Below are 19,948 nucleotides of genomic sequence, written 5' to 3'. Positions count from 1 at the left end.
AGGTGTGGGGCAGGGCAGTTCCTATTCGGTAAATACACGCAAGGAATATGGGTATAGGTTTCCTAGGGGAAGGAAAGTTCAGGGTAGCGTAGAACCTAGATAGCTCTAGGAATGATAAACTTCAACGATTGATAAACTCTATCTGTATGAAACTGGTACCTGAGCCTAATGTAGTCCAGTCTAGATCCATGTGAGTGCATTTGACGTAAGACATTGTAAGAATACCAGTATACCAGTAAATGATGATCTTGTGTTACTCCTATGCAAACATTCTTCAACAAATCCGGGAACGTAGCAAGGTCAATATTGCAGCTCATATGTGTCTGTCTTGTGTGGTATATTAAAGCTAGAATTTTGTCCATTTCCTGCAATCTTGACTGCGAAATGAGGGAATATCTTAGAACTATTCCTAGCCAATTAGTATTTGTCGAAGACTATAAAAAGATTTCCGCAACCGCTAAACAATACCCTACGCCGTCTCCTTCGCTACTTCGCTGACTTCTGGCTTCTCGAGTTCCGGGTGGACTTCCGCGTGAACATCTTCGCCTCGCTCCTTACGGTTCAGTACGGCCTGGATTTCGGCTTCAAGGCGGGAACCACCCTTCTTAGTCTTCCATGCAGCTGGCGCACCCTTGGCGAACAGAAGTTCGATTTCCTCAATGGTCTTGCCGCAAGTCTCAGGGTAAGTAAACCAGGCCTGGATAGCAGCACCCACACAAAGCACTCCGAAGATAATGAATACCTTGTATTTGATGTTAAGGAAGGCGGGTGGTGTGAAAAGCCCCAGGGCGAAGTTAAAGAGCCAGTTGGCTACCGCAGCTAGCGACATTCCCGTCGCACGTGTTCCAAGTGACCAAACTTCTGCCGCGTAGATCCAAGCTACTGGGGCAAGAGTCAACGCATAGACGATGATGAGTAGGTAGCTGAATGCGATGACACCGTGAGCAGGTGAGCCTGTAACTTTAATGACAACATTATGGTTTCCGCCGACGCCTTCCGGAACATCGACGCTATAGGTTCCCAGGAGACCACCGACGACAAAATGGCATACAGCCATTCCGATGGCGCCAAATACGAGTAACGTTCGACGGCCGGTGTGATCGATAAAGAAGAACATAACGGTAGTGAAGCTAATATTGGTAAGTATACACTGTAGTATCTCGGAGAGCAGAAATGAACCTACATGATGAAGAGTGCGTATTGAATACCAGAAGAAACCAAATTAACATCGCCTTGAAGGTCGGCCATTAGGAAGACATATCCGATGTAGTATACGATGACGTTGGCACCGCTCAATTGCTATAGATTGTCAGCATCCACGGAACTTATAAACGTAGTACATAGGAAGCTACTCACTTGCCAAGCCTGTACACTCATTCCAGCTAAAGTTCGTTTCCACATGCCATTGACGAAGAACTTCTTCCAGCCCCTAATAGATTCACGTTCTGCGACTAGGACTGTGTATATTTCTTCCCACTCGGCGATAACGAGGGGATCATCCTTGTTACCGCCAGCCTGAATATTTGCTAGGGTCTGGATTGCTTCTTCCTCGCGACCGACCTTGGCAAGCCATCTAGGAGACCTGGGGAGAAAGGGAAGACCAATCATGAGCAGAACACAGGGGATGAATTGTGTTCCCCAAGCAGTTCGGAAAGAAGCTGTACCCTCGATTTTAGAGCACTTAAGCACAGTATTAGAAATCGCCTCTTCGTCGTAATCGGGTTGTTACTTACTCCGTAACCGATGAAGTACATGATCAGGATACCCCACTCAATAGCAAGCTGCTGAATGATGATAATGCGACCGCGAGATTCCTACAAATTATTAGTAATTACCATAGCCCCCATAAGAAGTGTCACTCACTCGTTTGGCAATTTCGGCTAGATAAACAGGCACTTGAGAAGAAGTGATACCAACGCAGACACCGTTCAAGACACGACCAGCGATTAGGGAACCAACACCGTTGGTCGAAACCTGAACCGCAGTACCGATGAGCCACCAGAAACAAGCAAACATAATACTAAAGACCACACGCGTAAGAATCAGCTCTTCAATAGTCAAGCGAGGGTTGTTAAAAGTACCTGTCGCGCCGACCCCATTTATCGGATATAGGACCAGCCATCAAACTACCAACAACAGAACCAGCAGCAAGAGCAGAACCAATGGCGCCTTGAGTAAGACCAGATGGGTTATTGAAGTAGTTGATATACTGATCGGTAATGACGATGGCCGACATGGAGGAGATATCGAAACCGAAGAGCATACCTCCCACCGTGGCCACAATGGCCATGAAGTAGGTATTGGCTGGTGATTTGGATTAGCATTACGCGTATTGAAGAGGATTAACACTAACATACTGATCTTTGGAAACCGCGACATCTTGATCGCTTTCCTCGTAGGGTTGTCAGATGAGGAAAACCAATTGACGCGTGAAGGGAAAGCAGAGTCAGGTTAGCAGAGTAGCTCGGAGAACAGGTTCCATTGCGGTGGAGTGAACCCTTCATATAATAAAGCTCACTTGCATGCATCGGATGGCACCCAAGCGGTCGCGATCATAGATATCTCGTGCTTACTGCGTAGCATGGACAATCTTAGACCCATTCGGGCGATTTCCCGCCATACAGGGGGAGGAAGTGTCGGACCATGACCCCGTATGAGTCGCTTCTCGAAGGCACCGGCCCAGACTTACGATATGGGGGAGCGGAGGCAGAACGGGCTGCTATAGGTGCATTAACTCACCCACGGTGAGGTCGATAGTTGGGGTCGACGTCACATCCTCATCAGTTTTTCCCAGATCCTTCGACGTTTGACCACGAAGCCTAGCCTATCGTGGTCTCATCAGACAGCCAGGCCACGAAGATCTCCACATCATGTCTTCTAATGTTACGGTAGCTGCCAAGCTACCAATCACGAGGGTGATGCGACGATGCGGGCCTCCACAACAGTCCTATGAGGTACGGGGTATGTTGCCAGTTAGGAAGAAATGCGGAGGCGGGAGAAAATGAGAATTCGCAAGCTAACACTTTCTCGGTCCGATTTTCTAGCTTTATGATTGGTGCGCTTAGATGTGCAAGATCGTATTAGGACTAACTAAACTTATTAGTGTGGAGAATTTCCCAAGTAGCTTTGCGCCAGATTCTGGGGATTGTAGCTTGTGGGGAACGGATTTCATTCCAGCGAACATTTGAAATAGCATCAACCAACATTAGGTGCGTTTATTTGTATACGAAAATTACTTGCTTAGGCACCCATGCAGTGTGGCCTTATATGACTTTGCTCTTGTGGAAAGTATTAGGTTATATAAAAAAAAAATTAGAATTCACATTTCAATTCTACAATAAGGAGCACATGCGCTATACCCAGTATGTGCGCTAGCTGGATTACTATGTTCAAATTCACCCACACATGACTCCTCATATATCAAGCTTCAATATGCAAAATTATAGAACGAATTATCCAGGTACATGGGGCATGCGGATCCCTTCTAGTTGATGTAATTCACTAAGGAGACCGGAGAAAGACTTGGCTATAGCCGCACGTATAAACAAATTACCCTAAGGACGTTGTCTATTGGATCTCTTATAATTCTCTACCTCATCCCCTGTATTTTACTAACTAACTGATTCGAACATTGGAAAGGATCCTTAGAGACGCGAGTCCCAACGAGCTAAACTCTATTGAAACATATCTATCGAGACTGCAACTAAACACTCACACTAAACACCAGACCCCAGCATAAACATGCATACCTATCGACTAAAGTTTCCGTGATGCATCCTCTCAAACAGGGCGAAGACCAGGCGGAGGTAATGCTTCAGGTCCAAAGGACAAAGGTAACAGCTGGTTACGAGATTTAGCTCATGTTTCTGTCCAATCATATAAGCTTGGCCATCTTACCTCTCCGATAGGTAATGCGATATAGTTGTCGTGTTTGTCGAACATGATAATCGGCGCCTTAAGGTCGCAGAATTCACGAATACTTTGGTAATTTAATATTGAATGAGTTGACCAAGTCTCAATAAAAGATTGATGGTGGAAACTCACAATTGACGACACATGCCGCAAGGACTAGCTGGGGGAGTGATATCAGTAGCTACGGCTATAGCCTTGATCTTCCGGTGCCCCTCCGTCACAGCTTTACCTAAAGCCACACGTTCGGCGCAGGTACCGACCGGATACGAAGCATTCTCGACGTTGGCCCCGTTGAAATAGACACCGTCGACAGAAATGACAGACGATCCAACCCGGAATTGGCTGTATGGGCAATAAGCGGCTGACTTAGCGGCGACGGCTCGGGTATGCAGTTCGGTGAATTCTTGTTTGGTTAGCTTATGCTCTCGGCAGGTTGATTCAACCGCAGCTGCATCTGCGCTAGAAAGGCTTTCGACTTGAGGAGGCATAATGCATTTATTCTCTTCTATAGAAAAAAAAGCAAAGTTGAAGCCAGATGGAGTTTCTACTTTCTCCAACTAATTGAATATATCATTGGGTACAGATTAGAGTTATGTACATTCCATTAGTAAGAATGTTACATAAATACTTTTATACAATGCCGGAATAGGCCTCGGTTGTGCTATTATCTTATCTAGAATAAGTACCTGACTATCAACGCCTAGTGGATTTCGCATCTCACGATAAGAACGGAGTTTCGTTCTTACCGACGAAACGCCAATTTCTCCCTCTTACATCATTTATTGCTTTTGGCGCCGTTCATGTCTTACTTTTACTGTGTCACTGAGCAATAGGGGATTGTATGTATTTGAGTGTATTAAGTACCTGTAACCTATATATACCTAGGTACCGATGATACCCACTCCTTGCTTCTGCTGCGCCCTTCAAATAGGAATCGTCAGTGGATTCATTACACTATAAGCCCGGAGTCAGCCAGTATACATAATGGGGAGTGAATTGAAACTGCCTTACGATGCGCCTCCATCTACAATGAGATTTGCACCCGTTATGTAGGACGAAAAACTGCTCGCTAAGAAGCCCGCCACTCGTGCGACCTCTTGTGGCTTGCCGGCTCTCTCCAGTCCGATCGTCATTCGTTGGGTCTATTCCATCTATTAACACGCGAAAGCCCCCAATGATTGAACCGGGTACTTACCTCTGGCTTCTGAAGGGTCGAAGGCGGAAATTGGGAGGTCATCCCTCGCATGTCAAACTATTCGAGGTCACCACTCTGTAATCAGGTCTAATGTCGGGCCACTTACGCCTTGAAGGTCCACGCCGATATCGATTTGTCCTGGAGATATCTGGAGTTCACTGTAAATACTGTGCAAGGCCAATCGGCCACCTCTAGGAATTGGCTCTGGGGATACATACGCAATTAATTCGCACTCCAGTTCCCTTCAGGGTTGCCACGCCTGCTTTCACTACCCCAAGAGCGGCGTGAGATGTCATGGTATAGCACGGCCCCCAGCATCCACCATGAACAGATGCGACACTACTAATTACGATAATACTGCCGTACTTTTGGCTCTTAAGAGCTGCATTTGGGTAGGTCTTTTTCTCAGTTAGTTTGGCCATCGCAGCAGGAGCATATTTCAGTGCGAAGAACGGTGCCAATGAATGCACCTCAAAGCACTTCTGCAAATCGTCAGGGGTGGTGGCTTCGATCGAGGGCGGACCTAAAAGACCAGAGGAGCAGACCCAGACATCCAGCCGGCCGAAAGCGTTAAGAACCTCATCTATAAGAACGAGCGTCTCTTCCTCCTTCGCAACGTGAAAAGGATACGGAATGACCTTGCAGTTTGGACACTCTTTGCTAACTCCGTCAACGAGTTCTCGATATAGGCCTGAACTGGCGGTCCTATCGCACGCTAATTATTCATGAGCCAGCTTCTATGGGTTGTAGTCCAAAGTGAATGTACCATATATACACGCCGCTCCGTGAGCTATGTGGTTGTCAGATCACCTTTTCAGAGTGCTGGGAACTTAAGCGGAATTTTACAAACCTGCCAGTTCTTGAATGATAGCTTGGCCAACAGGTTGGGAAGCGCCAGTTACCACACAGACAAAGCCATACTGAGAGTATAGTCAATTAATAGGCGCTCCTTGGTGAAATTATAATAGGAGAACAGAACAAACCAGCTTGCCATCCGCCTTATAGGGATTGAAATCTTCAGTGATGTCCATTAGGTACCTAGGTAGCTAATAAACCCTTTAATCGCACGGTATCTTCTGAATACGAACTGAGGGGCCTTTTTAAGAACTCATCGACAAACTCCGGTCTCAGAAAAGAAGCGCCACTCATCAATCTGCTGGATAAAAGTTTCCAGAATACACGTTTCTCTACTTCACAAAAACTAGGATTCTATTGTTCCTTAATTATGAGGACGCTTCGTTGGCGTGATTTTTCCTTGGCCATGATCGAAGTGGTGCTTCTCCGAGGCGCTCCACGGGGACGTCCGCTTAACTCTCTTAATAGCGTTGATAAGCGGTTGGAGATACATGATAAGTGCTAAACGATCTAACAATACATTAGTCAAGTTAACCTACATCTTTCAAGCATAATTCATTATATATTTGCATACGACCGAGAAGTAAAAAGCCCATGGGTTTCGTCTCGGTGGATTTAATATTCTTAAATATCTAAGGGAGCTCTGTTCAGTTACACACTCATAAGCCCGTCAAGTCGCCCATTACGTATGAGCGCGTAAGATGGCGGGGATCATGGTTTTAAATAACATTCGACCATCTACCAAACACCATACCCCCGGGAATCTTTAAATTCCGATTTTACGTCAAAATCCAGGGATGGAATCAATTGAGTTTAAATCCAAGTTCTTTCATTCCATTCGTCTAATCCTTTCACGCGATTCCCGGTCTACCCGGCGCAGATGACAAGACCGCGTAGTACATTACACACCTACTACGCCTATGTGTTGCCACACTTTGACGAAGCCAGGGAGAAGCAACACACACCTAGATGGGTCGATCTCGATCTTTTGACCTATTATACGAGCGCAATACGGTTCGTATTAGTATAAGTGACGCCAGTGGCCGCCACAATTTCCAGCCTTGAAACTTGGACATGCAAAGCCATCAACGCGAAATCAGGGCAATGGGGGCCGGCCGTGACGTCACATTCCGCGTCCGCAGCAAGCCCACCCAAAATTCCCCGGTGTCACGGAAGCCCGTTTATAAGCACGGCGACGCCGGTTTTTTCAAGTTATCTATTGTAAATTGTAGTATATACAGAATTCAGGTGATTTAATGTTGGTGTTTACTTTTTAATTTTTCGAAAACGAATACAAATTAGGGAAGTTATCTCAAACCATCTAAGAAGTGATACATCAAGAAAAGGAGACAACACAATAGGAGCGTAGGAATTATATTCTACCATTATATCGCATCGATACCCTCTATTACCAATTCAACAAACCTTTAAATTAAGAAACGAAACAACCGCGAACATGGGCCACCCCTTCCACCCCGACGACTTCCCCATCAACGAATCCGTGGTCCTCCAACCAACCCGTACATTCTTCCTAAAGGGGTGCGTGCACTTCAAAACCACCGCACAAATCTACGACATATCAGGCCAAGTACAACAGCCCTTCTCCGGGGATTTCAACCACGCCTTCCTCGACGGCGTCGAGCAAGCGGTGCGCAAGCAAGTAGACGGGAAAGGGAAACCACTATACGAGATCAAGTCATCAGGGAACATGATGCGCACACTAAAGACAATGACGAAACCCTCGGGTGAAAAGGTCTGCGATCTGAATATGACATTCGTATCTTTCGACTCGTCTTTCGTGCGCTTCCCCAAGAATAGCGACCATTCCCGCCACCCTATCGAGATATGCCCTGTCGGTGGTAGCGGTAGCGATGATAAGAAGCACGAGGCTTTCGTTAAGAACAGTATTCCGTATTTTTGGGATATGACGCACGGCCGCGTGGGTATCCTGTACAAGTGTCTCAACCAGAAGCGCGTTGAGGTTGGAAGAGTAGCTGGTTTCGGGTTCGATAGGGATGCAGTTCTGGTGCTTAATGGCGAGGAGTTAGATGATGCTGTCGCTATATCGACTTGTATCATCTTGTTGAACGGACGAGATGCGATGGATGCCTGAATAAGACGATAAACGTTATGAAGTCCGATAAGACGCCTATAATGAAGGGTAATGAGGCGTTATGCTTTTCTAGGGACGAAAAGGGGTATGGTGGGAGATGTACTCAGATAATGACTCTGTAATCGAATTTGTAATGATATCATTTTTTTCACATGGCGCTCTGCTTGTAATTATCGTCTTCGCAATTAAGATAATTCTAACAATCTATATTAGTTGTACATGCAATGGTATCTCCTATCGTCTATTCGTTTCGTTTCATGTCCCAAAATTCATAGATATGCTCTAACGCCTCCGGTCCGTGTGTGAAAGGAAAGTTGTGAGAGCCGGACACCACGCGCCAGAATACGTTGTCCTTGCCGCCAAGAAGCGGAAGCGCATCTTCAGTGTAGTCATCCGGCTGGACTAAGCTATCATTCTTCCCGATAAGTACAGCCGTTGTTCCCGATTTCCGCTTGGCTAACTGTCGCCAATATTCGTGCTGGTCCATTAATGGTGCGTATTGTATCGTCGACATGAAAGCCGTTACGAATCCCTCGTGGCAGTCGACCATCCATTGTACAGACTTGATAACTTGCAACTCAAAGGGCGTTTGGGCCGGCTCATCTATGGGATCTTTGGCTTCTTGCAAGGCGACATCGACATAATCCCCCTTCTGTCCAATCTTAAGGGGAGTATTGGAAGACGCATCAGCGACGGCCTTTTTAACCTTCTTAGATACGGATGATGCGATAGGCTGTCTTAAGCGTCGTTTAGTGAGAGCATGAAGAATGCGCTCAGGTATCACGCCTGATGTGAATACAAGACGGGTCATACGTCCGAAGTTCTCCGGGCGAATGAGTCCAGCGGGAGCGAGTAATATCAGAGATCCAACCATGTTAGGGAAAGTGGCCGCAAAATTCGCAGCAATACCACCACCAAGGGAGTACCCGATAACACTCAAGCCATTTTCACCAGTCCACGGTAGCTGTGAAGATGCTAGCACAAGTAATATCTGTGTGACGAACAGCCTTGTGTCGTAAGGTATATCGTCAGGCGCATCGCTAAAGCCTCGGCCAAACAGGTCCTAGTGGGCGGTTAGTGAGGTCCCACGAAATACATTTCATATCGAGTATGCTAGTAAAGCAACTTACGAAAAGCATAACTCGGCAGCCATTCTTCGAAAGTGGTATCGCAATATCTTTCAGAGTCATGCATGAGGTACTGATTCCGTGGATGAATAGGACCTTGCGGCCGTCTTCGGGACCGAACTCATATACCCGGATACTGCCATACTAGAAGCTTCTTATTAGACCACAAACGTGTAGATCGACAGATTCACTAAGCACTTACTGGAGTGTCGACATCCCTAGCACCTGGGAATGTATCTGTACCGTAGGAAAGAGCCGTAACTTCATCCTTGGATAACTTAGGCAGACTCGTCTTTAGAGGACTAGGAATGATGGTGCGTTTCCTAGGCCATAGTGTGAATCGAGCAAGCGACATGAGTGCAACGGTGGTCGCAATAGTCGTCGCAATAACCGCAGTGGACCTTGGCTCGGTTGGGACCTCGAGGCATTTGGAGAGAGTCTCCATCACAACTCTTAGCCCGGTCCAGGGGGGCGATTGGATGAATTTATTGTGCTTGCGCCGTGGTAGAACTGATGTGGCTGATAAGCCCACGTTTCGGTGACTGATAAGTGACCTAAAAGAAAAGTGAAGCGGCTTACCGAAAAGGAATTAAGAGGGGAAAATCCTAAGAATATCGAGTCACGAAAGCCACAGCCTCTAGGGAATGTGTGACAAGAATGATTTGGTGTGTTGTCGGTGTGATGCTAGAAATGTTAATGATGGTTAAGAATGAGGCGAGTGACCGACTCAGCGAACTCAGCTGATACCGCCAGCCTAGTTTTGCCTAACTGAATAAATTTAGTGCAAACTCTCCCCACAGCCACCCGAGTTTCCGACGCAGCCCACGTGGCATTTCTAGGAAAATGCATGTGTAACGGCAAACTTTAGGGGCGTCTTAACTTATACATTTAAACCTAAACTTGCCAACTTCAATAGTTTCATTTCATTTTATAACTTTCATTTTGATGAGTCATGCGAACCTACCACAACAAGGCAACAGCAACCACATGACCTTTTTAATAAGACACGCGATCTTAATACCGTCTCAATTCTGCCTCTGTACTACTACTCGTATATACAAAAGAGGCGTGCGCCATTCCTCGACTTTGATGGGAGCCTAAGTTGAGCCGCCTAGAATAAGAACCACAAACCTACAAGCACTTTCCAGCCATCTCTACTATGACTAACACATACAACTATTGTCTGTATATCTAGTCTACATCATCCCGTGACGAGATCATAAGGTAAACCCAGCGTCCACTACAACGTTCAGCCCCGTCATACTCTTATTCCTCGCGAAGGTAAGAACCTGCTCGGCCACGTCCTCGACGGCGACGAAACGCTTTAGCTTGGTTTTCTGTAGATGGGTTTCTTTGCTTTCTTTGGGGAAGTCGTCTATCCATTCCTGTTACTGACCATTAGATCCTTGAATCGTCTCTAATCGGATGGTTATTCACCGTCATTAATAATCCTGGCGAAACGCTGTTCACTCTGATTTTGGGGGCTGCCATAGATGCCAATGCCTTCGCTAGATGTATTTGTGCGGCTTTAGTGACAGCATAGGCCTATTTGACGTTACTACGACCATCAACCTAACTCCACGGATCAATCGCACTTACCAGAGAGCTAGCGCTAATGGATATACCAGCGGTGGAAGCTGTAGTAATAAAGGCGCCCTCGGTTTCGTCAAGATGCTTCTTTGCAGCTTGCATCAGCCATAGATGGGATTTCACATTCATGTTAAAGGAGCGATCCCATTCCTCTTCGTATGCATTATCATCGATGCTATCCATACCACGGCTACGAACCAGTTTATCAGTAAAGAGACATTACCGCGGGCACAGTATCGAAATAAAAAAACATTAAACAAACAAGCAGATATACTCACTATCGAGTCCAACCACCATTGGAGAAGACAACATCTAATCGACCGAATTTATCAATGCTCTCTCTGACGAGGCGGTTCACATCATCTCGATTACCCAGATCAGCTTTGATAGCGATGAAATTACTACGTCCGCCATCTTGGGGTAGAGTAGAAATTGCTGGCAATTCTTCTATGAGTTTATTCGCTCTCTGGTCGTTATTCGCGTAGTTCACGATAATCCGGAAGCCGTTCTTAGCGAAAAGCCGAACCGTTGCCGCACCAAGTCCGGCGCTTCCCGCTGTGATCAACGCAACTGACATTGTAGATTATAGAGGCTTGTAACTTTGAAATATTAGTTGAGGCTATATTATTCCTTTCTTCTTATTGATTAGTTTTCATTTCTAGCTAGTTCCTCGTTAGAAATTATATCTAGTTGTGGAAACTACCATATGTAGGTATCTACATTTTGGATTATATACCTTAAGTACCTTAAGTAGGTACCTGGTAATTACCGCTGCGATGAGGGGTTCCTTTCGGGAGATGCCATACGCCTAGGTATGTTACTCGGCCTACTCTTACCGAGGCTTGGCGCAGTAGGTACGCTACCCGACCCCTACCTAGGTACTCTTAAAGATAGAAGATGGCATTCAGTACACTCAATTTATTAAAACTTCTACCTTTCAATTCACTCTAGCCATATACGACAACACCAAATAGCCATACTTAAATTTTATTATACAGCTTAGAGAGGTATCTTAAATTATATTCACATTCTTGAAGGTATCATATACATCCGATCGTTATGACAAGGGTTTCGGGACAGAGATCGCGACCAAGACAGGAATAATGCATCTCGAAGGTCGACCATTCCGAACACCACACATCTCAACTGTCTTCCATATAAGTCTTAAACTTGACATCATAACTCATACGCCTATCAGATTTTAACCCATCTCCTTTCCACGTACAACATATCCTACACACCCATCGACTCGCTCAAGGTGCAAGGGCCGTCATGTAGCACCGTGTGATTAGGATTAACGCCATCCTGCACAGGGAACGTCACCGTGATAGTCTGGTCACCACCGGGGTATCTCGAGAGGTGTCCCCAGCCGGAGATATCCTTCGTATCGTCGGCATATATAAGTCCGTATCTACCGCCATTCACAATGGCTTCGCCCGTGGCGTTCGGCAAACTCACTAAGTGGATCATGTTAAGCAATATCCGATCGTGACCAAGCAAATATGGCTTGCAGAATAAAAAAGTAAAACTTACGATGTGCAACCCCGCTGACGAACCAGACGTATCTATACCAACCATTTAGTATATACCTCAACATACATGAGACGTGCAAATAATTAATTAACTCACTGCTTCACCGGCGCGTTGTGCAACCCGCTATCGAACCGTGGCGGTATAACCGTATACGTCGCATTAGCCAAACCACCCAACTCCAGCGTCTGCGTGCCAGCAACACCAGGCACATCCGAAGTAGCGAACGGTGTGCTCAGCTGCCAGCACTCGAGAACCGAGACATTATCCCTCCCCGTAAGAGTCGTCAAGTTCATGTACTGATCCGCGTGTGCGACACCGAGTAAGAAAGCGCTGAAGAGGGCTGATAAGCGTGCCATACTCTTGCTTTTATTTCCTTATTCCTTACGAGTGTTGTATACCCCTAAGAGAAAGCAACACCAATCATTGGCCTTCCAACAGCAGAACAGAAAAGTAAAGGGAACACAAACACAAAGAAGTGGCATGAGGAGATTTTATAACCCCGGGCCCGACGATGATGACTCCATCAAACATCCCCCAGTCCTTGAACAAGCCCTTGCTTAAACAAAACCAACATCCTTGTGCAGCAAGTAGCAAGGGCATAGGTAATCAAAATTAAACACCTAGACATATATAGAAAGCGATGAGCGAGAATCGCACCCGGTAATCCGGGATCCTGGCATCCTAGTCTTGCGGTCAACGCGATATTCGATCGATTTTCCTTTGTTATTTAACAAGTTCCCACTCGAGAACAACGCCGAACTCCTAAAAACTGTGAGAAGATCAAAAACTAGCCAATGAGGGACGGAAGTCATTCCGAAGCTGATCTTCTTCTTTGGGTAGCTGTGCCGTAGAACAAAGTAAGCAACCAATATGGTCTTAGGTCAGCAAGACTGCCCCATTTGGACTGTAACCATCATGGTTATCGTCTATTTGAGGCGCCCTATGATCGAAGCTTAGTGACAACGCTGATATGTCTACACCAATGAGAATGGTTGGGGTTGACTGTGGCGTTATCGACTATTTAACGTAGAAGCCAACCCCTCTACGATCAGATAAATCACCATCAGCTACAGCACATCTTAACTTGAACGATTAAAAAAGGTATTCTATCTGTATACACATTGTTCGCAACCCGATGCATAAGATACATATCCACGTCTCTGGACAGCTGGGTCGCCACTAATCATCTCATCTCACATGCCTTCTCAATCTCCCTATCCGCCGGGATCGGAGCATGTCTCTCATTCATCCCATATTGCCGGCATTGCAGTATCCGTGGGAGTGAACCTATTGATATCTCAGCTTCCCAATTGATCCGTCTAGTATGTTCGCTTAAATGGTGGGACGGCCTTGCATTCATTTTCGTCCAGTGTTGTGCCGATGACTCTCCTGTATGCAATATCAACCGGGCCATGGGGCTTCCTTTGGAAAGTAAGAGTGTGCTTCATCCAGTTCTCATCATCTCGGTCCGGGTAGTCTTCTCGGGCATGAGCACCACGGGATTCCTTTCGGTTAGCAGCAGCAGTAGCGGTTTGAGTGCTGGTAGGTCTATTAGCTTCTTTTTGTTCTCATTGAAGGAGGGAGGATCAAATGAAACTTACGCGCAAGTGAGCAGATTCCTTAACTCAAGGGTCTCAACAAGGTCTGAGTTCCAGATCATGCTTCGGTCCTTGATTCCAACCTGAGAGTATGTACCATCGATCTCATTGACCTTCTTTACACCCTCGTCCAAACTCTCTTGTGTACGGAACACGCTCACATCCGTTTGCATAGCCTTTTGCATAGCAAGTCGGATTTCAGCTGTGCTCTTGGGTCCATCGGAGTTGCGGATCTGGTCAAGAACCTCAATCGAGTCCGCACCAGCATCGGCGCTTATGGGCTTGGGCTTAGCTCCGGGAGTAAACTTGTCACGAATAGTGTGGGAAACAGCTCGTCCGAATACGACAAGATCCAACAGGGAGTTGGCACCAAGTCGGTTGGCGCCGTGGACAGAGACACAAGCAGCCTCACCGCAGGCAAATAGACCAGGGACAACCTTATCATTGCCGCTCTCATCGACAGTAAGAACCTCACCAGTATATCTCGTGGGGATACCACCCATGTTGTAATGGACAGTCGGTAGGACGGGGATAGGCTGTTTGCGAACGTCGACACCGGAGAAGATAGCGGCAGTCTCGGAGATACCAGGTAGACGCTCAGCGAGAATTTCGGCGGGTAAGTGGCTCAATTGGAGGTAGATGTGGTCCTTTTCGGGTCCAACACCTCGTCCTTCACGGATTTCCAGTGTCATGGATCGCGAGACAACATCACGACTAGCCAAATCCTTTGCTGTGGGTGCATATCGCTCCATAAATCGTTCACCTTCGGAGTTGAGTAGGTATCCACCCTCACCTCGGGAACCTTCCGTGATCAGACAACCAGCTCCGTAGATACCTGTGGGGTGGAATTGGACGAATTCGAGATCTTGGTTGGGGAGACCAGCACGAGCAACCATGGCCATACCGTCACCAGTGCAAGTATGCGCCGACGTGCAGCTGAAGTATGCTCGACCGTAACCACCGGTGGCTAAAACGGTATTTTGCGCAAGGAACCTGTGAAGTGTACCATCTTCCTGGTTGTAAGCTAGGACACCTCGGCATTCTCCATCTTCCATAATTAAATCGATGGCGAAGAACTCGATGAAGTAGTTAGTGCTGTGTCGCAGAGATTGACCATATAGAGTGTGTAGAAGAGCGTGACCTGTTCGGTCAGCAGCAGCACAGCAGCGGTATGCCTGGCCACCTTTTCCGAACTTCTGCGACTGTCCACCGAAAGCACGTTGGTATCTAGAAAGTCCTGGTTAGTAGCCATTATGTGTCATGTAAACCGAAGGGGACTTGCATCCTGCCATCTTCCGTTCTCGAGAATGGGCATCCGTAGTTCTCTAGCTCAATAATCGACGCGGGGGCCTCTCTTGTCATGTAATGAATAGCATCTTGGTCACCGAGCCAATCTGAACCCTTCACAGTATCGTACATGTGCCACCTCCAGTCGTCCTCGTGCATGTTTCCTAGGGCGGCATTGATACCACCTTGCGCGGCGACGGTATGACTTCGCGTGGGGAAGAGTTTGGATATACAAGCTGTGTTGAAACCCGCCTCCGCAAGACCGAACGCTGCTCGCAATCCGGAACCGCCCGCACCGACGACGATAGCATCGTATTCGTGGTCCTAAGGTCGAGTTAATTATTGTCGGGTATTGGAAGGTCGTCTACCTCTAAAGTAAAGAGGAGTAGGATGGTGCGACGTACGATAACCGGGTATTTACTGCTCACATGCACGGGCGCTTCCTTGGCCCGCAATGGGTTATTCGCGATGATCCGAGCTATTGTGCGAAAAAGATGCAATTAGATGCGAATTCGATTATGAAAACTAATAGAGCGCACGTACAGACAGGTCGCGTAGAAGAGAAGGTTCTAGCCTGGCACTTGGCTACTCTCGAGAACTATTCAAAGCGAAAAAGGCACAAAAGTCAGTCGAGTCGTAAGTTAACAATTGTCTCCAAGCCCAATCCAATTCAGCGGCCGTGTGCGGCTCGAACTTTTTGTAAGCAAGGGAGAAATGGAGACTCACGGTAGAGCCAAGGCCTAACCTCCTCATTGCCATTGAAGATGCCATTATGTATAGGATGGAATGGAAGGAGGGGAGAGAAATAGGTTGCACCAACAACGGAGGAGGTTTCTCTTCTCTTGTCCTGCAAGTGTCGGGGAATGGGCAAAAGTAGAAAAAAAAAAGTGATGATGCCGGCGAAGTTCAACCGCAGCTTCCAGACAATTGAACGGATTATGGTCCAATAGCGTCCATTCTGATTACCGAGGGATAATAAAGCCGGCCGTTTCCACTATGAACTGACTTAGTTACATATGTATGTACTTTGTACCTACCCACCATCCCACACCTGCCCCCCAAAGTACTAACACCATGCTAATAGTAAGTACCTACCTGTAGGTACCTACCTTTACTTTAGCCACCAGCATCATATGTAATCATCACGTGTCATTCGAATACTTTGTTCTTCTACCTAAGCGATACAGTTAAATAAATTGCCTAGGCACTTAGGTATAGCTTACAAAAAGATAAATAAAACATACACAATAGAATTGAAGAACAAAAAAGACTACAAATAGATTCTAGACGTCATAGACATTGAAGTTGAAATTTACATACGATACAGCTGAAGCAGTAACTCAGGTAAGTCCATACTACTGGTTGATATCACAAGAAACCATCTACATAAAGGATAAGACATAAAAATCATACCCAACCTCTCGAAAGGTAGGTCTATATTGCAAAAGGCCACTGGAATAGCCTAGTCGCCTATCTATAACGTCGATGCATGTCCTACCACAAGAACAATGCAACTAAATGCATGCGTACGTGCGATTATACGTACGTTTTATGATTACCCCCTCTCCCCCTTTTCGTGAATGCAACCAACCGGAGTCGATAATGCGCTTTATCCTAATCCCTAAAACTCCAAGCTCCTCAATTCATGATCGATCCTCTAGAGGATGCTCCTTTCAGGGTGCCAAGACCTGCCGGAGCATCTCGATAAAGTTTTCTCGTAAATTATGAACCTCACTGACGGGCGGCTTCTGCGGCTCGCCAGCACGAGCCTTGAGACGGTCCTGTCTCTTGGCTCTTCTACGCCTTTCAGCTTCTATAGGGTCGAGTTCATCCTCTTCCTCTGCCTCCGCCTCGTCATTGGATCCATCATCATAACTCATGTCTTCTAAATCCATCTCGTTAAGACCAAAGTCACTGGCGTGGAAATTGGTCATACCTGGCAAGCCACTGTCGATATTAACCGATCCCTCGGCGGCCATCTTCTGTCGAGTTTTATCGTGGTGCCATTTCTTGCGGGCTTCTTGCCAAGAAATGAGTTGATTTATCTCCTCGATTGCCTTCTCCCTGTCCAAGTTGCCACTCGCGACGCCTCCTTCAAATAGGGCATTCATGTCTAATGCCCCACCAGCTGGTCCCTTTCTCAGAAATTCCAGAATCCCCTCAATCCAACCCATCAGTTGGGTAAAGAGGCCGTTGTCGTGCGAATGAACCTCGTGAATAAACTTGTAAAAGTTATGCTCGTGGCGTTGGCAGAGATCAATGAAAGCCTGCACAGTTTGATTAGGATCAGCCGAAGCATCCTGTTCTCTGCATTTCTCAACAACCTTTGATGATGTTAGTAGCTGGCTTAAAGTCTTATTTGTTTAGTTACATACCTGAATCATGTCATCAATGAAAACGGCAAAGTCCGTGATGCTGTTGTATACATTGGCTGACTTGTACACTCGCACGAGGGGTTCGTAAAAGATGGTGAAAAGGTCTCGGAGCAATTGTAAAGTTGTGGGTTCCTCAATTAGACTGAGCATCATTGCCTTGTCGCGCTGTCTAGTCTGTAGTTTCAACAATTGCTTTAAGTATGAGAATAGTTGAGCGCCTTGCTTAAATTCCTCGTCAGTATTCTCTACCGCGTTAATAAAAGCGATATAAGCATTGTACAATCTCCCAATCTGGTCAGAATTGAGTGAAGGTTCAAATAGATCAGAGCGTAGTATAACTACAATAATATCCACGCTCTCCGACTCGGCTTCTTCTCTAATAGCAACTTTGATTTGTTCTTCAGCGTCTGTAAATTGCTTCAGTTTTTGCACGAAGGCGTCGTCTCCTATTTTGGCGGCTACAGCGTCGATCGCCCTTTGCTGGGTTCGAATTCCATCGTTCAAAGTCAATGAGAAAATGCGTTGCATAAGAGAACGAGAGCCGAAAGGCTGTGCCAAGAATATGTCGAGTGCCGCCGACATGACAGCAGCAGGATTTGCAATTCGGATAACATTCTTCATGATCGTGTAAGGTATCAGAGAATGGATTCGCTTAAGTTGAGCAAACAACTCTGGCGAATTGTCTTCGGCGAGGAAAAGATGGTAAACGGTTGCGGCAATTTCGATACGGAGCCATTCGGCGAACTTCTGGTATTGAAGATCTAAATCTTGAATAGTATCCTTTTCTTTGATTTCTTGAAGAAGCTTTGTCAACCCATTACGCTCGACAATGTCTTGGCGGAACTGTTCCATATATACGTCCAGTTCAGCAGCTCTTTTCCTCGCTATTTCGTAGAACTGCTTCTGTTCCTCCATACGTTTCTCGTCAACAGCTTTGCGCCGGAGGATATCATCGACGTCTTCGTCCGTTGGTGTGAGTGGATCATGCGTTAAGAATTGCCGTAGGGCTTTAGTCTGTGCTATTTGGGGATTATGCAGTAGATACCGCAAGTATGCTCTAAGTGATATACGTTGGTTCTCACGCCAAAGCATAGCATTCTAAACATATTGTTAATTTTAATCAGTCTCGGGGCGAATCGTAAGTGGGCTTACCTCGACTTTAGGGCTTAGAGCCAGACTCATACGACTTTCCATGGATGGACGCGGTGACGCACGGCTAGAAGCTGTTGATTTATTTCTACGGTGATCCCGAACCGTTAAGTTCTTCATTGAATCCGTGAAACCATTACCTGGCGCCGCTGTAGAAACAGATGAGATTGATGAATCATCGGAATCATCGCCCCCGTCGGTCATACGCGATAACAAGTTTGACGCGGGCGTGTCTGACTTATTCTTCTTTGGTAAAGGTGGGAGAACTTTCCCTGGGAGTTCCGTCCGTAGCTGCCTATGCAATCGGGCGAAATCACCGTATCGTCTGCCTATGAAATATTCAAGCTCGCCTCTCCGCTTTACGCGCAGTAAAAATTCCTGAAATGAGTTAGCCCGAGAACTATGTTAAAATGCCTTTAGAAAGCTACGCACTGCATGTTTGTGGCGTCTGATATTTCTCTTGATCAGCGTGATACGAACTCCGGCAACGTTGACATCCCATCCATTGGCGTAGTTACCCTCTGGCATGGTATTCAACATCCCTGTATCGATGGCATCGCGGTCTATGATTTCCATCTCTGCGAACCTTATCCGCTCTTCGAACCCGGAAGCTGTGCGGACTCCCGACACCATCATCAATTCGACTAACTTTCGACATTTTAAAGCTAACTTGCGGCGTTTGGTCTCTTCTAATCGGTCTTCGGAGGACGAAATGTTTTTGCTAGCGAACGACTCGAGAAACTAAATACAGAGCAATTGTGTTAGAATATAATACGCAATAATTTAAAGAATTTACGCACCACCTGTAGTTTATCCTGCCAGAACTCCTTCTCCTTCGCCTTATCCAGGAATGGGAACTCTCGCACATGGTGTACGAAAATGTAACGTAGAATGGGGAGCTCAGAATCATAGGGTGACACCTCTCCGAATTCTGACTTGAAGGGCGCACCAAATCTGCGAAGTGCTGTGGGGGAATTTAGTTCGGATATTTCCCAGTTGACTTGTTCGGATATGAGCTCTCGTTTGAGATCTGTGAAACATAGTGGTTAGTCAAAATACGATTTAAACATTGGTTGGGGGGCTAAGACGAACAGTGCTCTTGTTTTCCAGTTAGAGACTGGCCTGGAGGGGCCGCGGGATTGGTAGTAAGATCGCGGGGTGCGTCATCTTGGGCAGCATCTGTAGTAGACATGTCTAAAACTAGATTCGATAGA

The 19,948-nt window shown here is 46.4% G+C and overlaps 8 protein-coding genes across 8 annotated transcripts; 1 reads left to right on the top strand and 7 right to left on the bottom strand.

The window, feature by feature from the left end:
* Nucleotides 1-115: 115 nt before the first annotated feature.
* F4822DRAFT_382932 (general substrate transporter) lies at nt 116-2,639 on the bottom strand. Its single transcript, XM_051456430.1, has 7 exons — nt 2,358-2,639; nt 2,082-2,304; nt 1,864-2,020; nt 1,734-1,814; nt 1,357-1,680; nt 1,184-1,299; nt 116-1,130 (listed from the first exon to the last, which is right to left on the bottom strand). The coding sequence occupies exons 1-7, from the start codon at nt 2,377-2,379 to the stop codon at nt 470-472; spliced, it is 1,584 nt and encodes a 527-aa protein (XP_051310869.1). The 5' UTR covers nt 2,380-2,639; the 3' UTR covers nt 116-469.
* An 873-nt stretch (nt 2,640-3,512) lies between these two features.
* On the bottom strand, nt 3,513-4,542 carry F4822DRAFT_417285 (cytidine deaminase-like protein). Its single transcript, XM_051459436.1, has 3 exons — nt 4,045-4,542; nt 3,898-3,979; nt 3,513-3,840 (listed from the first exon to the last, which is right to left on the bottom strand). Exons 1-3 carry the CDS (start codon nt 4,398-4,400, stop codon nt 3,781-3,783), a joined length of 498 nt encoding a protein of 165 aa, XP_051310868.1. The 5' UTR covers nt 4,401-4,542; the 3' UTR covers nt 3,513-3,780.
* Nucleotides 4,543-4,586: 44 nt separating this feature from the next.
* Nucleotides 4,587-6,424, bottom strand: F4822DRAFT_382845 (uncharacterized protein). The gene is made up of 8 exons (XM_051456429.1): nt 6,091-6,424; nt 5,958-6,027; nt 5,874-5,897; nt 5,326-5,822; nt 5,214-5,255; nt 5,108-5,164; nt 4,924-5,054; nt 4,587-4,866 (listed from the first exon to the last, which is right to left on the bottom strand). Exons 1-8 carry the CDS (start codon nt 6,136-6,138, stop codon nt 4,836-4,838), a joined length of 900 nt encoding a protein of 299 aa, XP_051310867.1. The 5' UTR covers nt 6,139-6,424; the 3' UTR covers nt 4,587-4,835.
* A 994-nt stretch (nt 6,425-7,418) lies between these two features.
* F4822DRAFT_433621 (uncharacterized protein) lies at nt 7,419-8,075 on the top strand (the record flags this gene model as incomplete). The annotated part of the gene is made up of 1 exon (XM_051461867.1): nt 7,419-8,075. The coding sequence occupies one exon, from the start codon at nt 7,419-7,421 to the stop codon at nt 8,073-8,075; it is 657 nt and encodes a 218-aa protein (XP_051310866.1).
* Nucleotides 8,076-8,316: 241 nt separating this feature from the next.
* F4822DRAFT_433620 (alpha/beta-hydrolase) lies at nt 8,317-9,647 on the bottom strand (the record flags this gene model as incomplete). Its single annotated transcript, XM_051461866.1, has 3 exons — nt 8,317-9,138; nt 9,206-9,346; nt 9,405-9,647. The coding sequence occupies 3 exons, from the start codon at nt 9,645-9,647 to the stop codon at nt 8,317-8,319; spliced, it is 1,206 nt and encodes a 401-aa protein (XP_051310865.1).
* Nucleotides 9,648-10,110: 463 nt separating this feature from the next.
* Nucleotides 10,111-11,544, bottom strand: F4822DRAFT_417269 (NAD(P)-binding protein). The gene is made up of 4 exons (XM_051459435.1): nt 11,071-11,544; nt 10,802-10,982; nt 10,640-10,747; nt 10,111-10,587 (listed from the first exon to the last, which is right to left on the bottom strand). Exons 1-4 carry the CDS (start codon nt 11,367-11,369, stop codon nt 10,420-10,422), a joined length of 756 nt encoding a protein of 251 aa, XP_051310864.1. The 5' UTR covers nt 11,370-11,544; the 3' UTR covers nt 10,111-10,419.
* A 198-nt stretch (nt 11,545-11,742) lies between these two features.
* On the bottom strand, nt 11,743-13,206 carry F4822DRAFT_417266 (uncharacterized protein). Its single transcript, XM_051459434.1, has 3 exons — nt 12,422-13,206; nt 12,326-12,357; nt 11,743-12,249 (listed from the first exon to the last, which is right to left on the bottom strand). Exons 1-3 carry the CDS (start codon nt 12,679-12,681, stop codon nt 12,026-12,028), a joined length of 516 nt encoding a protein of 171 aa, XP_051310863.1. The 5' UTR covers nt 12,682-13,206; the 3' UTR covers nt 11,743-12,025.
* Nucleotides 13,207-13,644: 438 nt separating this feature from the next.
* Nucleotides 13,645-19,926, bottom strand: F4822DRAFT_438585 (succinate flavoprotein subunit; the record flags this gene model as incomplete). Its single annotated transcript, XM_051462534.1, has 11 exons — nt 13,645-13,864; nt 13,927-15,160; nt 15,192-15,534; nt 15,615-15,688; nt 15,754-15,808; nt 16,899-17,534; nt 17,586-18,683; nt 18,738-19,112; nt 19,167-19,475; nt 19,535-19,764; nt 19,827-19,926. 11 exons carry the CDS (start codon nt 19,924-19,926, stop codon nt 13,645-13,647), a joined length of 4,674 nt encoding a protein of 1,557 aa, XP_051310862.1.
* Nucleotides 19,927-19,948: the final 22 nt, after the last annotated feature.

This window comes from Hypoxylon trugodes (assembly GCF_022578975.1).
Source record: "Hypoxylon trugodes strain CBS 135444 unplaced genomic scaffold F4822scaffold_9, whole genome shotgun sequence".
Lineage (NCBI taxonomy): Eukaryota > Fungi > Ascomycota > Sordariomycetes > Xylariales > Hypoxylaceae > Hypoxylon > Hypoxylon trugodes.
The sequence above is the reverse complement of the archived record's forward strand: the minus strand, read 5'-3'. Positions and strand labels throughout refer to the sequence as shown.

What these genes read in the sequence shown, in the direction of transcription:
- F4822DRAFT_382932 (XM_051456430.1), bottom strand. Translation starts at nt 2,379, where the DNA reads ATGTCGCGGTTTCCAAAGATCA. An exon ending in AAATGGGGTCGGCGCGACAG is followed by an intron (nt 2,021 to 2,081) that starts GTACTTTTAACA and finishes TGTGGTCTTTAG; the next exon opens with TATTATGTTTGCTTGTTTCT. An exon ending in TGTACTTCATCGGTTACGGA is followed by an intron (nt 1,681 to 1,733) that starts GTAAGTAACAAC and finishes ACTGTGCTTAAG; the next exon opens with TGCTCTAAAATCGAGGGTAC.
- F4822DRAFT_417285 (XM_051459436.1), bottom strand. Translation starts at nt 4,400, where the DNA reads ATGCCTCCTCAAGTCGAAAGCCTTTCTAGCGCAGATGCAGCTGCGGTT. An exon ending in TGCGGCATGTGTCGTCAATT is followed by an intron (nt 3,980 to 4,044) that starts GTGAGTTTCCAC and finishes AAATTACCAAAG; the next exon opens with TATTCGTGAATTCTGCGACC. An exon ending in TCGCATTACCTATCGGAGAG is followed by an intron (nt 3,841 to 3,897) that starts GTAAGATGGCCA and finishes TCTCGTAACCAG; the next exon opens with CTGTTACCTTTGTCCTTTGG.
- F4822DRAFT_382845 (XM_051456429.1), bottom strand. Translation starts at nt 6,138, where the DNA reads ATGGACATCACTGAAGATTTCAATCCCTATAAGGCGGATGGCAAGCTG. An exon ending in ATAAGGCGGATGGCAAGCTG is followed by an intron (nt 6,028 to 6,090) that starts GTTTGTTCTGTT and finishes CTATACTCTCAG; the next exon opens with TATGGCTTTGTCTGTGTGGT. An exon ending in CGGAGCGGCGTGTATATATG is followed by an intron (nt 5,823 to 5,873) that starts GTACATTCACTT and finishes ATGAATAATTAG; the next exon opens with CGTGCGATAGGACCGCCAGT.
- F4822DRAFT_417269 (XM_051459435.1), bottom strand. Translation starts at nt 11,369, where the DNA reads ATGTCAGTTGCGTTGATCACAGCGGGAAGCGCCGGACTTGGTGCGGCA. An exon ending in CCATTAGCGCTAGCTCTCTG is followed by an intron (nt 10,748 to 10,801) that starts GTAAGTGCGATT and finishes AACGTCAAATAG; the next exon opens with GCCTATGCTGTCACTAAAGC. An exon ending in CGCCAGGATTATTAATGACG is followed by an intron (nt 10,588 to 10,639) that starts GTGAATAACCAT and finishes GGTCAGTAACAG; the next exon opens with GAATGGATAGACGACTTCCC.
- F4822DRAFT_417266 (XM_051459434.1), bottom strand. Translation starts at nt 12,681, where the DNA reads ATGGCACGCTTATCAGCCCTCTTCAGCGCTTTCTTACTCGGTGTCGCA. An exon ending in CACAACGCGCCGGTGAAGCA is followed by an intron (nt 12,358 to 12,421) that starts GTGAGTTAATTA and finishes TGGTTGGTATAG; the next exon opens with ATACGTCTGGTTCGTCAGCG. An exon ending in CGTCAGCGGGGTTGCACATC is followed by an intron (nt 12,250 to 12,325) that starts GTAAGTTTTACT and finishes TGATCCACTTAG; the next exon opens with TGAGTTTGCCGAACGCCACG.